This window comes from Blennius ocellaris, assembly GCF_963422515.1.
Source record: "Blennius ocellaris genome assembly, chromosome: 9".
In the NCBI taxonomy this organism is placed as follows: domain Eukaryota; kingdom Metazoa; phylum Chordata; class Actinopteri; order Blenniiformes; family Blenniidae; genus Blennius; species Blennius ocellaris.
The window spans coordinates 9,098,313-9,115,778 of NC_137658.1; the positions used below are offsets into that span (position 1 = coordinate 9,098,313).

General features: G+C 39.8%; 3 protein-coding genes across 3 annotated transcripts; all 3 read right to left on the reverse strand.

Annotated features, from left to right (window-relative positions):
* Positions 1-33: 33 nt before the first annotated feature.
* LOC308134704 (protocadherin alpha-8-like) lies at positions 34-7,297 on the reverse strand (the record flags this gene model as incomplete). Its single annotated transcript, XM_080502477.1, has 3 exons — positions 34-150; positions 1,248-3,043; positions 6,742-7,297. 3 exons carry the CDS (start codon positions 7,295-7,297, stop codon positions 34-36), a joined length of 2,469 nt encoding a protein of 822 aa, XP_080358603.1.
* Positions 7,298-7,397: 100 nt separating this feature from the next.
* On the reverse strand, positions 7,398-14,334 carry LOC308134705 (protocadherin alpha-8-like; the record flags this gene model as incomplete). Its single annotated transcript, XM_080502478.1, has 4 exons — positions 7,398-7,424; positions 8,371-9,126; positions 12,706-13,431; positions 14,278-14,334. 4 exons carry the CDS (start codon positions 14,332-14,334, stop codon positions 7,398-7,400), a joined length of 1,566 nt encoding a protein of 521 aa, XP_080358604.1.
* Positions 14,335-14,973: 639 nt separating this feature from the next.
* LOC308134706 (protocadherin alpha-8-like) lies at positions 14,974-17,325 on the reverse strand (the record flags this gene model as incomplete). The annotated part of the gene is made up of 1 exon (XM_080502479.1): positions 14,974-17,325. One exon carries the CDS (start codon positions 17,323-17,325, stop codon positions 14,974-14,976), a length of 2,352 nt encoding a protein of 783 aa, XP_080358605.1.
* Between the last annotated feature and the right edge of the window lie 141 nt (positions 17,326-17,466).

Consider the following 17,466-nt stretch of genomic DNA (forward strand, 5'->3'; position numbering starts at 1 on the left):
CTCAGTCACAAAAGGTTCCACTCAAACAAATCCTCAATTTGCACTGTCAACCTGTTTGTGGTTGCATGGTTGTAAAACACGCAAGACCGTTTCATCCACCTTTGAGCCTGATATGGGGTCCGCGTTCAGGAGCGAGGAGCCAAACAAAAGCTTTGGAAGGGGAGGGACGACTCTGTTTATAACCTCCACAATGTAACAGTGACGCCAAGAGGACGATACTTTACATCGCTGAAGTTCTCCAAAACCAGTGTATTTTCCTATTGCAATGATTTTTTTTAAAATAATTCAACAGAGAGAGACCGTTTATGTGTAAATTATGTTTAAACCGACATGATATGCCAACAGAATGAAACTACCATCATTAAATACTAATTTCAAATAATTCCAAGAAGATGGATCAAGTAAATCCTCGACATATTTACTCACATCGTGGTTAAAATGGACATTCGTTTCAGAACAACAGAGAGCGAAAATATGCCCCCCCCCCCCCCCCCTTCTCATGTCAAAGATGCTCCAAAACTAGATGAATGAAACACAATAAATCACATATTGTTTTTTTCTGTGGGGCAATAAAACCAGTTATAGTGGTAATTATCAGATATATAATAATGTATAAGTTTGTATACATTATTATCATGTATATAATAATGTGTACGTTTGTATGGATACGAAAAGCAACAAGCAAATGTCAACAACATAGTGTGAAAACTTGCAAGTGATTTTATTAATAAAAGGCACTCAATGATAAACGTGCTTGATATTCAATTTCTGACACAATCCTATTTTTTCCTACGTATTGATCTTGTCAGCTAACTCATTGTAAGTCATTAAGATTATTGTAGATCTTTGTTTCTGACTTGGCTTTTGATTGAAAAGTTTTACGAGTGGCTCATTGTTTTTGTATTTGTACCAAACGCAAAGTATCAAGAATATATTGCACTGCATTGCAGTCAGTATAATGATGCGAATCAGTATAAATATAGGAACTGCTTCCAAAGTGATCAGCGGGTAAAGTATATGGCTGTCTCCGTCGTCTGCTTTCACTGCACTTTTAAAATCGAATTGATTTATCAAAAAAGGCTGCACATACTTCATTTTGAAGTGAAATTCAACGAGAACTTGGTGGATTGCATGCTGATACATAATGGCGTCAATCTAGCGTACATGAAGTAAGATGTAAACGATATAAAATATAAATATGAACACCAATATGAAGAAAGAAATAATAGTTTCATTATTGGTCTTACCTCTTCAGATGCACGTCTCCTGTCAGGTAGAACGAGTGTATTTGCATGGCTGCCAGGAACTATAGTAGATCCAATACTCATTCTCGGTCCAACCAACATGTATCGTTTATCTCCTGATCTGTACTGAATGCTGTGACACAATGTTCCATCATAATTCGTCTCTTGTAGATATTTAGAAGTATAGTCTGTGGATTTGGAGCACTGCATTGCAATCAGTACAATAATACTGATAATGAAAAGTAGAGAAACTGCTCCCAAAGTGATCATCAAATAAAAGGTGACATTGTCCTCCTCATCCAGTTTTGCTGCACTTTTCACATCAGAAGCTGCAAAAGCCTCTTTGGGTTCCACAAGTTTGACAATCACAGTAGCTGTTGCTGACAGTGAAACATTCCCGTTGTCTTTGACCAGTATGACCAGTTTGTGTTCAGCCTCGTCTGTCTCTGTGAATGAACGAAGTGTCCTGATCTGTCCCGTGTAGCGGTCCAAACCAAAGAGACTGTGGTCAGTAACTTCCTGCAGTGAGAACAACAACCAGCCGTTATATCCTATATCAGCGTCATAGGCTCTGACTTTAGTCACCAAGTGTCCTGCGTTGACATTTCGGGGAATCTCCTCCACACCTTCAGCAGAGCCGTTGGAGCTGAATGGATAGATGATGACTGGAGCGTTGTCGTTCTGATCCAGAATGAACACGATGACTGTGACGTTGTTGCTGAGTGGCGGAGTTCCTGAATCTGTAGCTACAACTTGGAATTTGAACGTTTTCAGAGTTTCGTAGTCGAAACTTTTCAAGGCGGAAATTTGGCCATTTTCTGAATTTACGTTTAGAAAAGCCGTTACATCGTTTTCATTCGTTCCTCTAACTATATGATAGGCAACAGCTGCATTCTCATTAATATCATTGTCCGTTGCACTCAAGGAAAATATTGATTTCCCAGCAACATTATTTTCTGACAAGTAAAACTGCAACGGGTTTTGATCAAAATATGGACTGTTGTCATTGATATCAATTATCTGAACACTTAGTGATTTAACAGTAGACCGTGAAGGTTCCCCACAATCAATAGCAATTATCGTTATTTCATAAAATGACACATGTTCTCGGTCCAACTGTCCCTTTGTAACAAGTGAATATATGTTTTCTTTGTAAGATGGCTTCAATTCAAAAGGCACAACATTCGTTATGCGTGATATTATTTTACCGTTAACTCCAGAGTCTTTATCTGTCACACTAATAAGTGAGATCACGGTACCAGGTTTTGAATCTTCAGGGACAGTATTTAATAAAGATGTCACTTCTAATTCTGGTGAGTTATCATTGACGTCTTTTATCTTTACAATAACTCTACTCCTCCCGATCAGCGGAGGCGAGCCTTTATCAGACGCTTCAACATCGAGTTTGTATATTTCTGATTCCTCATAATCCAACTTCCTTTTCAGTTTTATTTCCCCACTTACACCGTCCAGTTCAAAGATATCGTAAATATTACGTGGCAGTGCTTTACTAAGACTATATTCTATTTCCCCATTAACCCCTTCATCCGGATCTAATGCTGCCACTCTTGTAAGAATATTTTCAACGGAGGCATTTTCATATATTTCAATTTGGTATGTATCCTGACTAAATGTTGGACGATTATCATTGATATCAAGAACAATAACGGAAACATTCAGTGTCCCTGATCTTGGAGGTTTACCACCATCAACTGCTGTTACGAAAAGCAAGTGCTTATTCTTTCGTTCTCTGTCTAAGGACCTTTTTAGCACTAAAAATGGTATTTTGTCTTCGTCACTTTGACCCAAATCCATTTCGAAATGCTCATTTGACGTCAGTGTGTATGTACGTACAGAATTAATCCCAGCATCGAGATCACGGGCCGCATGTAGCTGAAATCGTGTCCCCGGAGGTGTGTGTTCCGCTATTTCAAAATGTTGTTCTCTTTCGGGAAACCTTGGCGAGTGATCATTCACATCCAATATCTCCACAATAATATGATGCATTTCCAAAGGGTTTTCCACAAGGATTTTCAGCTCCATCAGACATGCCCCGCTACCGTGACACTGCTCTTCTCTGTCTATTTTCTTACGAACTTGCAACAAACCATTGTCTGTGTTCACCTCAAAAAATGCGTCCTTGGAGCCCGGCACAACACGAAATCGTCGATAAGATAATGATGATTTTTCCAGGCCAAGATCCTTTGCAACATTCCCAACATCAGTTCCCTCGTTCACCTCCTCTGGAATTGAGTACCTCAATTCCGCCAAAGCCAGCTTATCCAAAACTAGTGATAAAATCACACATAACGCAAAAAATGTGTATTCGCGGAATCGAAACTGCCTTTCTTTGCCCATCGTTACCGATGCTCATCCATGCAACTGATGGTTATGTCTCCAAAGTCTGATTTCTTTTGTCCGACGGCACCGCAGTTCCTTCCTCGGTTGAAACATTGAACGTTTGCTGTGCAGAGTCAAACAAAAGCCTTCTGAGAGGACGAACAGCGTCTTTTTTAGCTGTGCTATAGTGACACCAACAGGGCAACATCGAATATAATCTCATTGTATCTGCATTTCTTAAAACAAACGCACGCATACACACTCACACACACACACACACACACACACACACACACACACACACACACACACACACACACACACACACACACACACACACACACACACACACACACACACACACACACACACACACACACACACACACACACACACACACACACACACACACACACACAGAGAGAGAGAGAGAGAGAGACACACACACACAGACACAAACAAACAAATAAATGGAAGCAACAGCGACAAAACCAAAGCCTACGCTCAACCGAGGTTACAACACTTACAGCATTTATATTTTAAATTGTAATTGGCAGATTAATCAAACACCGTCGAATACCGTTGTATCTACTACAATTATTTATAATCAAACGTTTCACAACGTAAAGAGTAAACATACTCAAAACAGCTTATACAACCATTTACCCCATTTTTATTCACTGACTGTAGTTCAGCACCATGGACAACGGTCGTTTTGCTCCAAATCAAAGGTTTCCTTAGCCACACACTTTAGCGTTGTAGTTTGCTATTTATAATAATACACAGCATTACCGACAATAATAGGAAATGTGCATGTGTGTCAAAATAGCTCATATAGTTACGAAATGAAACCACCATTTCATCTTGAAAACAATTTTAAATGTCCCTATGAATTGGTTGTGTAAGTGTGCTGTAACGCAAACAGACTGCAAAGATGAGAAGAACAGCATTGCGTTGAATCCAATCCAAGCAAATAAAACCACAATTCAAATATGTATTTTTTTTCATGGTGAACTTTGTATATCAAGCTTCAGCCACTTGTGCATTCACAATCTAAAGCAATTGAAGATTATATAGCAGACATGTTTCGAAGCACTATATTGTTAAACGTTTACTTGCCTGTCAGAGTATTTTCATTTTGTTGTATTGTCTGTTTATAACCCCTGCGAGCAGCTATTATACAACACAGAAGCATAGATTGCTCATAATCATCACACACTGGGATACCAGAGAAGCAGTAATGAATGGAGCATGTTGATGGGATAGGTGTCTGGACTAACTAAATATTGAAATATTGTGATTAACTGATCTGTCAGAGGACTGTATGAGATATCAAGCAAGCAATCCCCAGAAAGTCGTACCTCTTCAGATGTCCTCCGCCTGTCAGGTAGCACGAGAGTGTTTGCATGGCTGCCAGGAACAATTGTAGATCCAATACTCATTCTAGGTCCAACCAACATGTATCTTTTATCTCCAGATCTGTACTGAATGCTGTGACACAGTGTTCCATCATAATTTGTCTCTTGCAGATATTTAGAAGTATAGTCTGTGGATTTGGAGCACTGCATTGCAATCAGTACAATAATACTGATAATGAAAAGTAGAGAAACTGCTCCCAAAGTGATCATCAAATAAAAGCTGACATTGTCCTCCTCATCGAGTTTTGATGTACTTTTCACATCAGAAGCTGCAAAAGCCTCTTTGGGCTCCACAAGTTTGACAATCACAGTAGCTGTTGCTGACAGTGAACCATTCCCATTGTCTTTGACCAGTATGACCAGTTTGTGTTCTGCCTCGTCTGTCTCTGTGAAAGAACGAAGTGTCCTGATCTGTCCTGTGTAGCGGTCCAAACCAAAGAGACTGTGGTCAGTAACTTCCTGCAGTGAGAACAACAACCAGCCGTTATATCCTATATCAGCGTCATAGGCTCTGACTTTAGTCACCAAGTGCCCTGCGTTGACGTTGCGGGGAATCTCCTCCACACCTTCAGCAGAGCCGTTGGAGCTGAGTGGATATATGATGACTGGAGCGTTGTCGTTCTGATCCAGAATGAACACGTTGACTGTGACGTTGTTGCTTAATGGCGGAGTTCCTGAATCTGTGGCCACAACTTGGAAATGGAAAGTTTTCAGAGTCTCAAAGTCGAAACTTTTCAGCGCGGTAATGTGCCCATTTTCTGGCTGTACATTCAGAAAAGACATTACATCCTTTGGACCCCCTTCTCTGACTATATGATACGTTATGGCTGCATTTTCATTCATGTCTTTGTCAGTTGCACTGACAGAAAAAAGTACTTTTCCTGCAACATTATTTTCACGCATGTAAACTTGTAATGGATTCTGTGAGAACCATGGACTGTTATCATTTACATCTGTGATCTGAATGCTAAAGGTTTTGAAAGTAAATAATGGAGGTTCACCACAATCTGTAGCCTTTATTTTCAATTGATAATTTGACACCTGTTCTCGATCTAAAACTCCCTTTGTTACGACTGAATATATGTTTTCCTTATATGATGGCTTCAATTCAAAGGGTCCATCTGATATTAAGCTTGTTATTATTTTCCCATTTACTCCAGAATCTTTGTCTGTCACACTCAGCAGTGAAATGACAGTGCCAGGCTTTGAGTCTTCGGACACTGTATTAGTCAGTGATGTTACTTCTATTTCAGGGGGATTATCATTGACATCTTTAACTTTGATAATGACCCGACTCCCCCCTGTCAGTGGGGGTGTTGCTTTATCTGAAGCCTCAACATCCAGTTTATAAACGTCATTTTCCTCATAGTCTATTAACCCCTTTACTTTAATCACCCCGCTTAATCTGCCCAACTCAAAAAGTCCATACACATTTTTCCTCAAGGTTTTGATAAGACTGTATTCAATTTCACCATTGGATCCTTCGTCTGGATCAGTTGCGTTGATTTTAAATATTGAAGTGCCAATTTGAACATTTTCTTGTATTTCAATTTCGTAAATCTCTTGAGTAAATATTGGTCGATTGTCGTTACTGTCCAAAACAACAATGGAAACATTAAGGGTGGCGGTTTTTGGAGGTTTACCTCCATCAATTGCTGTGACAATTAATGTGTGTTTGCTTTTTTGTTCTCTATCCAACGACTTTTTGAGCACTAAGAATGGTATTTTATCTTCATCACCTTGACGGATATCTATTTCAAAGTGATCGTTTGACGTCAACGTGTACGTTCTTATAGAATTTATTCCAGCATCGGGGTCACGAGCGCTGTGCAGTTGAAACCTCCGTCCGGGAAGCGTATGTTCTGCTATTTCTAACGTTTGCTGTTTTTCTGGAAAACTAGGCGAATGGTCGTTAATATCAGAGATTTCTACCGTTACATAGTGCATTTCCAATGGATTTTCAACGAGAATTTTAAGATCTATTACACATGCACCGCTGCCTTTACAGAGCTCCTCTCTGTCGATTTTCCTATGAACGTAGAGAGCCCCATTGTCCTGATTTACCTCGAAAAAAGCGTCCTTAGCTCCAGAAACAACACGAAAACGTCGATCGGTCAGAAAAATAACGTCAAATCCGAGATCTTTCGCAACGTTTCCGACAACAGTTCCATCCTTAGACTCTTCTGGAACTGTGTATCTTATTTGAGCAAAAGCATTCTTCCCCAAAAGCAGCTGTAAAGACACGTAAAAAGAAATCCAGTAAATCCTTGAACGGACATTTGTAGCAATCTCCATCGTTATCCGGTAACGCAGGAAGCAAATTCCACCACCATTACAAATTATATTGACGATTACATATACTGAATGTCGCACATTTACGTAAAACAGGGTCTGCTCACACTCGAGTCGAGAACCGCAGTTCCTTTGCACAAGAAGAAACAAAGGCCGAATAGGCGGGGGTACGGTGGTATGGAGTCTTTTTTTTCTGATGTAATACTGACACCCAGAGGTATTTACGGATGGTGAGGTTGACTAAAGTGACTTGAAATGCCCAACATTAAGACAACATGTAAAATAATGAAATAATGTACCATCAATTGTTAACTGAATTTGCTCAGCTTTTTTTAATTAGTGTCGCCTCCGACAAAAACAATGCAATTTTCAACTTTAGTTTCCCCATCTATTATAAACGATTTCCAGTCTTTGTACGTTCACATACAACTCACTTCGAGAGAATAGTAGCAGGACTTTCCAAATATTACGCTCGTTCAACATAACGCACACAGACAGGGGAATCATTTTACGTTTTCACTCTTGAAAATAAAAACATTTTAACATTGAAACCATGCATTTACTAAGAAAATGCCATGTTTTGGTTTCTTTGTCTTACTCCAAACCACTTCAAGAAGTTAAACATTTATATGTTAAGAATTAAACCTTTTTAGACAATTTGCATCTCCGGACGGGTGTTTCAGCTGCGAGGAGAAATATTCCAATTGTCCTCGTAAATACTATAAAAACTGACAGTCACCTTTCAGTTCTTCAAATACATTAATATTTAGTCCAGTATAGACCTACATTTGTCAAACAAAACGGTCATTTCATAATCACAATACGAAGACGCTTTTTCATCTATCAGCACCACGGACAGCACCACGACATGTCCCCCTCAGATGTGTATACTTTTTATAATTTGTTCTGTGCCGTAAAATACTTTCCACGACATAAAAACCACCAGGGTCCACCGTAAATACAGCATTTTCTGAGATATAGAAGATGTAAAATACATTGTATGCATTTTTAAATATCTCATCAAAATACACTTCATATGGCTATAGTTTCTAGTGAATTTAAGGAACTGGGCTTACCTCTTCAGATGCCCTCCTTCTGTCGGGGAGCACTAATGTATTTGCATGGCTGCCAGGTACAATTGTAGATCCAATACTCATCCTGGGTCCAACCAACATGTATCGTTTATCTCCAGATCTGTACTGAATACTGTGACACAGTGTCCCATCATAATTTGTCTCTTGTAGATATTTAGAAGTGTAGTCCGTTGATTTAGAGCACTGCATTGCAATCAGTACAATGATGCTGACAAGAAAAAACACGGAAACTGCTCCCAAAGTGATCATCAGGTATAATGTAACATTGTCCTCCTCGTCTACTTTTGCTGCACTTTTCACATCAGAAGCTGCAAAAGCCTCTTTGGGCTCCACAAGTTTGATAATCACAGTCGCTGTTGCTGACAGTGAAACATTCCCATTGTCTTTGACCAGGATGACCAGTTTGTGTTCAGCCTCGTCTGTCTCTGTGAAGGAGCGAAGTGTCCTGATCTGTCCCGTGTAGCGGTCCAATCCAAAGAGACTGTGGTCAGTAACTTCTTGCAGTGAGAACAACAACCAGCCGTTGTATCCTATATCAGCGTCATAGGCTCTGACTTTAGTCACCAAGTGTCCTGCGTTGACGTTGCGGGGAATCTCCTCCACACCTTCAGCAGAGCCGTTGGAGCTGAGTGGATACATGATGACTGGAGCGTTGTCGTTCTGATCCAGAATGAACACGTTGACCGTGACGTTGCTGCTTAGTGGCGGAGTTCCAGAATCTGTGGCCACAACTTGGAACTGGAAAGTTTTCAGACTTTCAAAGTCGAAACTTTTCAGCGCCGTTATATGTCCGCTGTCGGCGTTTATATTTAGAAAAGACATAATGTCTTTGTGATTACCCTCCCTCACAATATGATAAGAAATAACTGCATTGTCGTTCATATCGTTGTCCGCGGCAGTTACAGAGAATATCGGTTTCCCAGCAACGTTATTTTCATTAAGATAAAACTGCAAAGGGTTTTGTTTGAAATATGGACTGTTGTCGTTGACATCTGATATTTGAATGTTCACAGTTTTAAAAGTAGACAACGGCGGGTCACCACAGTCAATAGCTTTTACTGTGATTTCATAATGGGATTCTCTCTCTCTATCCAAAATAGATTTAGTGGCAATGGAATATGTGTTTTCCTTATAGGATGGTTTTAATTCAAAAGGAACGTCATTTGTGATACTTGAGATAATTTTTCCGTTGATACCAGCATCTTTATCTGTCACACTGAGTAAAGATATAATAGTGCCAGGTTTTGAGTCTTCAGGCACAGTATTCGATAAAGATGTAACTTCTATTTCTGGTTGATTATCATTAACATCTATAATTTTTATTATGACTCTGCACTCACCAGTTAATGGAGGCGTCCCTCTATCTGATGCTTCTACATCCAGCTCAAATAGCTCATTTTCTTCGAAGTCCACTATTCCTGTTATAATAATGTCTCCATTTAATTTGTCTATTTCAAATATATCATAGACTTTCCGCCTCAAAGTTTTTCCGAAGCTGTATTCTACTTCTCCATTTGTGTCTTCGTCGCGATCAGTCGCATTCATTTTAAACACTGACGTGCCCACATGAATGTTTTCTTTAATTGATAGTTGGTAAGTCTCTTGGCTAAATATTGGACGGTTATCGTTTATGTCAAGAACAATAATTGAAACATTCAGTGTGCCTGATCTTTGAGGTTTGCCTCCATCCACTGCAGTAACCAATAGCGTGTGTCTGTCCTTTTGTTCTCTGTCTAATGGTTTCTTCAGCACTAGAAATGGTATCTTTCCTGCATCGCTTTGACGAAGATTTACTTCAAAATGTTCATTTGCTGTTAAAGTATAAGTACGTATAGAGTTAATTCCTGCGTCGGGATCCCGGGCAGTGTGTAGTTGAAAACGCTTTCCTGGTAAGGTTTGTTCAGCTATTTCAAATGTCTGTTCTTTTTCGGGAAAATTGGGAGAGTGATCGTTCACATCAGTAATTTCTACTATCACATAGTGTATTTCCAAAGGGTTTTCCACCAGGACTTTAAGCTCTATTAAACAAGCACCGCTGCCCTGACATAGCCCCTCTCTGTCTATGGGATTCCCCACATACAATGCGCCATTACTCTGATTTACTTCAAAAATCGCGTCCTTACTTCCAGACACGACGCGGAACCGGCGATCAGCCAAAGAAACAGTGTCGAGGCCAAGATCCTTCGCCACATTCCCAACTACAGTTCCTTCTTCTACCTCCTCTGGTATCGAGTACCTTATTTGAGCAAATGTCCCTCTTCCTGTAAAAAGAAATATAGCCAATGGAAAGATATACCAAGAGCAGCCATTTCCTCCAGGTTTTGTATGCGTCCCCATCGCCATTCAACAACGCTTGTTTTCAAAGATTCCTTCAACACGACCATAAAATTCTCTCAAAACGTTGATTTTTGCATCTTCACAGAATCGACCACAAAAGCTGTTTGCTTCATGAGCTCCGCTCTGCTTCGATGACAAAGAAAGGCTTACTGAGTGAAGGATACGAGTCATTTCAGCTTATCTGATATAATAGTGACACCTAGAGGTCAGAACCGAGAAAAGTGCAACGCTCCTAATGTCTGCATCAAAGAGAATGCAATTACTGTCTAGAATAAATATAAGACATCCAACTATAGAAACAGCCACATTGAAACACTGCTTAGCGAGACGGGGATTTCAGAACCATGGACAGCGAAAGTCCGTTTTCGTCTGCAATCAATATAGAGCACATCACTGTTATATTGTCTCGTTAATACGCTTGTTTCCCAGAACTCAGGACAACACATCACAAACTAATAATCGCCAATCTAAAGCGACTTTTTCCTGTGGTTATTATAACAGTGTTCAGGCTTGCAGATTAATTGCAATTAATATACAAATAAAATGTAAACATTATCCATTATAGTACAAAGAAAAATGTGTATTCATATTACTGGTAGTTTTGCAAAAACGAGTGTTGCTTACAGGGATTGCATTTCAACATGTAAATCAATGTGCAAAGGAAAAATCCCCAGTGCTCAATGCGCCCGCATTTCGACATTTGACGGCACAAAGCCCAAATAATGTGACACGTGATACTAACGTGACAGATACACCATGAGCCTCGATCAGCGTCAGTGTGCGAACACAAACACATTAATCGCTCGATAAAAAAGTGAAATCACTTTGACGTCACGTCTGTAACTAGCTCCACATCAAATTGCTCTTTGCACTACTTTAATTTTGTTGTAATTCTGTGGAGTTTCTGATTAAAATTTTCAACAATCGACTTGTAATTGTAACAGATTACATTTTCAAAGTTACCGTCCAAACCCTGACTAGGGTTAAATATGCTCACCTATGAAAAAGGAAGATTAAACTAGTGTTTGTGGATAAAACAACCTGGTCATATCTATAGTGTAATACATGATAGTCTACATAAATCAACATATCTTGTGAATAGAAGCATTATATATTTGTTGCGAGCTGTGTGTAAAGAAATAAGCAAACAAACTTTGTAGTAAATAACATACAATAATATTATCTGAAAAAAAAAATGTTTTAGAAATGTTTCTGCAACCTTACCTCTTCAGATGCACGTCTCCTGTCAGGTAACACCAGTGTATTTGCATGGCTGCCCGGCACAATTGTAGATCCAATACTCATCCTAGGTCCAACCAACATGTATCGTTTATCTCCAGATCTGTACTGAATGCTGTGACACAGTGTCCCATCATAATTTGTCTCTTGTAAATATTTAGATGTATAGTCTGTGGATTTGGAGCATTGCATTGCAATCAGTACTATGATACTGATGAGAAAAAATACAGAAACCGCTCCCAAAGTCATCATCAGGTATAATGTAACGTTGTCATCCTCTTCTACTTTTGCTGCACTTTTCACATCAGAAGCTGCAAAAGCCTCTTTGGGCTCCACAAGTTTGACAATCACAGTAGCTGTTGCTGACAGTGAAACATTCCCATTGTCTTTAACCAGTATGACCAGTTTATGTTCAGCCTCGTCTGTCTCTGTGAATGAACGAAGTGTCCTGATCTGTCCTGTGTAGCGGTCCAAACCAAAGAGACTGTGGTCAGTAACTTCTTGCAGTGAGAACAACAACCAGCCGTTATATCCTATATCAGCGTCATAGGCTCTGACTTTAGTCACCAAATGTCCTGCGTTGACGTTGCGGGGAATCTCCTCCACACCTTCAGCAGAGCCGTTGGAGCTGAGTGGATACATGATGACTGGAGCGTTGTCGTTCTGATCCAAAATGAACACGTTGACGGTGACGTTGTTGCTTAGTGGCGGAGTTCCTGAATCTGTGGCCACAACTTGGAACTGGAATTTTTTCAGAGTTTCAAAGTCGAAACTTTTCAAAGCTGATATATGTCCATTTTCTGAATTTATGTTCAGAAAAGAGGCCATGTCATTGTGACCACCCTGTCCTCTCAGAACATGATAAGACAATGCTGCATTGTCATTTATGTCTTTATCATATGCACTCACAGAAAATATTGACGCACTGGGAGCATTGTTTTCTGTCAAATATAATTCCAGGGGATTATGGGAGAACTCAGGCATGTTGTCATTCACATCTGAGACCTGAATGCTTAAAGTTTTTCGAGTGGAGAGTGGCGGCTCTCCACAATCTGTTGCAATTATTGAGATGTCAAAATGAGACACACTTTCTCTGTCGAGGATTTCTTTTGTTACCAACGAATACATGTTTTCTTTAAATGACGGTTTTAATTCAAATGGTACATTTTCTGTCAGACGACATAAGACTTTGCCATTTAAACCAGAGTCAGTGTCTGTAACACTAATAAGAGCAATAACTGTTCCATGCTTAGAATCCTCTGGGACCATGTTTGCCATTGACGTAACTTCTATTTCTGGTTTATTGTCATTCACATCTTCAATCTTGACTATAACTCTACAATCAGTAGTCATGGGTGGCTGGCCTTTGTCAGATGCTTGAACGTCTAACTTGTAAACACTGGCAGCCTCATAGTCGATTTGACCTTTCACACGAATTTCTCCTGTGTGTTTGTCTAATGTGAATAACTGCAATAGATTTGCATTTATATCACCCCCAAAATCATACTCAACATCACCATTGACCCCCTCGTCTATATCAGTAGCTTGGACTTGTATTATGATCGTATCGAATGAAATGTTTTCTTGTAATATCACAGAATACACTTCTTTTAAAAAAATGGGTCTGTTATCATTGATATCAAGAACTTTTATCGTCACATTAAGATGTGCTGATTTCGGTGGTGTCCCTCCATCCATCGCTGTTAAAATTAAACTATGGTTTGGTTTTTGCTCCCTGTCTAAGTGCCTCTGTAGCACTAAAAAGGGAATTTTGTCCTCTCCACGATCTCGAATTTCGAGGTGAAAATGATCGTTTTGACTAAGTTTATATCGCTGAACGGAGTATATTCCAACATCTGGATCTTGTGCGCCTGGTAATTGAAATCTTGCTCCCGGCAACGTCGATTCTGCTATTTCTATGATCTTCTCTTTTTCGGCAAAACTCGGGCCATGATCGTTCGCATCTGTTATTTCCACGGTGACATAGTGGACTTCAAGTGGATTTTCAACGACGATTTTAAGATCTAATGAACAGGCGACATTTCTATCACATATCTGTTCACGGTCGATGTTCCTGTGAGTATACAAAACCCCGGTGCTCGGGTTTACCTCAAAAAGCGTCTCTTGAGGTCCAGACACAATCCGAAAACGCCTGTTTGACAGTGTGCTTACGTCGAGGCCCAGATCCTTTGCAACATTTCCAATAACAGCTCCTACTTTTCCTTCCTCTGGAGTCGAGTATTTTATTTGGCCTGAAATCAGTTCCACATAACAAACCAGCGAAGACAAAAGGAGTAACCGCGACCAGGATACCATCCTGCCTCTTTGTCCTTGATCTCCAAACACCAAAAACCGTAAAACAGAATCCATGAATTCGTTACATGGAAATGATCCCCCGTTGTCCCGAATTCATTCCAAGCAAAGACACGTTATTTTAGAATCTATGCAAGTCATATCCGAAGCAGCATTCTGTGCGACCGAGCCGACGATTGCGCTTCACAAGGGGCAGTGTCTTTTTAAACTGAACCCGTATATCCTTTCTCTATTTGGTATAACAGTGACACCGAGTGGATCAGCAAATGCTTACATTCAATAAAAAGGAGAAAATGGATCTAAAATATGAAACCCAGTATAGTTTTTACTTTACCGATGTGTATCAAAAAAACAAACTATGATTATTCATATTTCTATATATAGTGACGAAAACATAAAAAAAACAAAAACTTGAATTTAAGTAAGAAAGAAGACTTCTATGAATTATATTTGAGTTTTAATTTTTAATAAAACAGGGTCCTGTGGCACTACAGTCAAAACTATAATACTGTCAACTGCTACAATACTGAAATAATCTATGAAATAAAATGTATAGTATTTAAAGTTACAGGGAAAGGGGGCATTTCAGAAAAAAACGCAGGATGTCAAAAGCATTTTTGTGATTAAAAATTAGTTTGGAAACCTGAGCATGTTTTATCTTACTGCTAAAAAATTGCCACTTTAACACAAATGTTATTAAAATTGCACGTTTCTTACCTCTTCAGAAGCCCTCCTCCTGTCAGGTAACACCAGTGTATTTGCATGACTGCCAGGAACAATTGTAGATCCAATACTCATTCTGGGTCCAACCAACATGTAGCGTTTATCTCCAGATCTGTACTGAATGCTGTGACACAGTGTTCCATCATAATTAGTCTCTTGTAGATATTTAGAAGTATAGTCTGTGGATTTGGAGCACTGCATTGCAATCAACACGATTATACTGACAAGAAAAAGCAACGAAACTGCTCCCAAAGTGATCATCAGGTAAAATGTGACATTGTCCTCCTCATCAACGTTTGTTGCACTTTTCACATCAGAAGCTGCAAAAGCCTCTTTGGGCTCCACAAGTTTGACAATCACAGTAGCTGTTGCTGACAATGAAACATTCCCATTGTCTTTGACCAGTATGACCAGTTTGTGTTCAGCCTCGTCTGTCTCTGTGAATGAACGAAGTGTCCTGATCTGTCCTGTGTAGCGGTCCAAACCAAAGAGACTGTGGTCAGTCACTTCCTGCAGTGAGAACAACAACCAGCCGTTATATCCTATGTCAGCGTCATAGGCTCTGACTTTAGTCACCAAGTGTCCTGCGTTGACGTTGCGGGGAATCTCCTCCACACCTTCAGCAGAGCCGTTGGAGCTGAGTGGATACATGATGACTGGAGCGTTGTCGTTCTGATCCAGAATGAACACGTTGACTGTGACGTTGTTGCTGAGTGGCGGAGTTCCAGAATCTGTGGCTACAACTTGGAATTGGAAAGTTTTCAGAGTCTCAAAGTCGAAACTCTTTTGGGCGGATATTTGTCCATTTTCTGAATTGATATTTAAAAATGAGGCAATTTTCATAAGACCCTTTTCGTATCTAACTATATTGTAAGTTAGAGCTGCATTTTCATTGGAGTCTTTATCTGAAGCAGAGACTGAAAATATAGAGTTTCCAGGAACATTATTTTCAACCAAATAAAATTCAATTGGATTATGCAAAAACTGTGGCCGATTATCATTAACATCTGCTACATCAATATTTAAGGTTTTATATGTGAACAGAGGAGGCTGACCACAGTCTGTGGCTTTAATTGTGACGTCATAATGTGAAACTGATTCACGGTCCAAGTGCTGTTTTACTACTATCGAGAACATATTATCTTTAAAGGACGGCTTTAACTCAAATGGCACATCATCTGTAAGACTGCATATTATTTTCCCATTTAATCCAGAGTCCTTGTCTGTAATGCTTATTAAAGATACTACTGTTCCTGGCTTGGCATTTTCTGAAACTGTGTTTGACAGAGATGTCACCTCTATTTGAGGTTCATTATCATTTTTGTCTATGACTTTAATAATTATTGTGCAGTCTGCGCTCATCGGAGGCTGTCCTTTGTCAATGGCATGAAGGTGCAATTTATAAACATCCGCCTTTTCAAAGTCAATATCTCCCTTCACTTTAATTTCACCTGTATCTTTGTTCAAACTAAAAACTTCGTACAATGTGGGGTCAACTTCACCACCAAATAAATATTCAACATCTCCATTTGACCCCTCGTCGAGATCAGTTGCTTTAATTGTAATTACACTTGTATCTGTTTGTACATTTTCAGGAATTGTGACTGAATATATTTCCTGGCTAAATGTTGGATGGTTATCATTTGAATCCAGAACAATCACTGTAACATTCAGAGTCCCTGATCTCGGTGGACTCCCACCGTCCACAGCTGTCAGGAGCAATTTGTGCTCTTGGTGGTTTTCCCGATCGAGAGGCTTTTGCAAAACGAGGAAGGGTACTTTGTCATCTCCTCGTTCTCTGACCTGAATAGTGAAATAATCATTGTGGTTTAGTTTATAAGCACGAATTGCATTACCTGCAACATCTGGGTCGCGCGCTGTCGGTAATTGAAAGCGTCTCCCTGAGAGAGTGGACTCTGAAATCTCCAATATTTTTTCTTCCTCTTGAAAGCTGGGCGAATGATCATTTACATCAATAATTTCAACTTCCACATAATGTATCTCCATGGGGTTCTCAGCTACCATTTTTAGGTTCTTTATACAAGGCGAAACGCTTTGGCATAGCTCCTCCCGGTCAATTTTTTCAAGCGCATACAGAACGCCATTGTTCGGATTCACTTTAAAATGAGCATCTTCAGTTCCCGAGACGACGCGAAACCTCCGCTCTCCCAATGAGCTCATATCCAAACCCAGATCTTTTGCGACATTTCCGACAACAGACCCCACTTTTTCTTCTTCGAGAAACGAATATTTTATCTGAGCCGAAACCTGCTCCATGGGCCTGAGCATCACACACAGACTGACGGCGACCACCCAGGACTGCATTTCTCGTCTTTGTCCTCCTTGAAACATTGTATCCATTGAAGGTTCTATACAGAGATGAAGGTCACTCAAAAAGCATTTCGGAAAAACATCCGTTCCTCTGATTCCAGCCCAAAATAACAAACATCAACTCGTCTGTCCGTT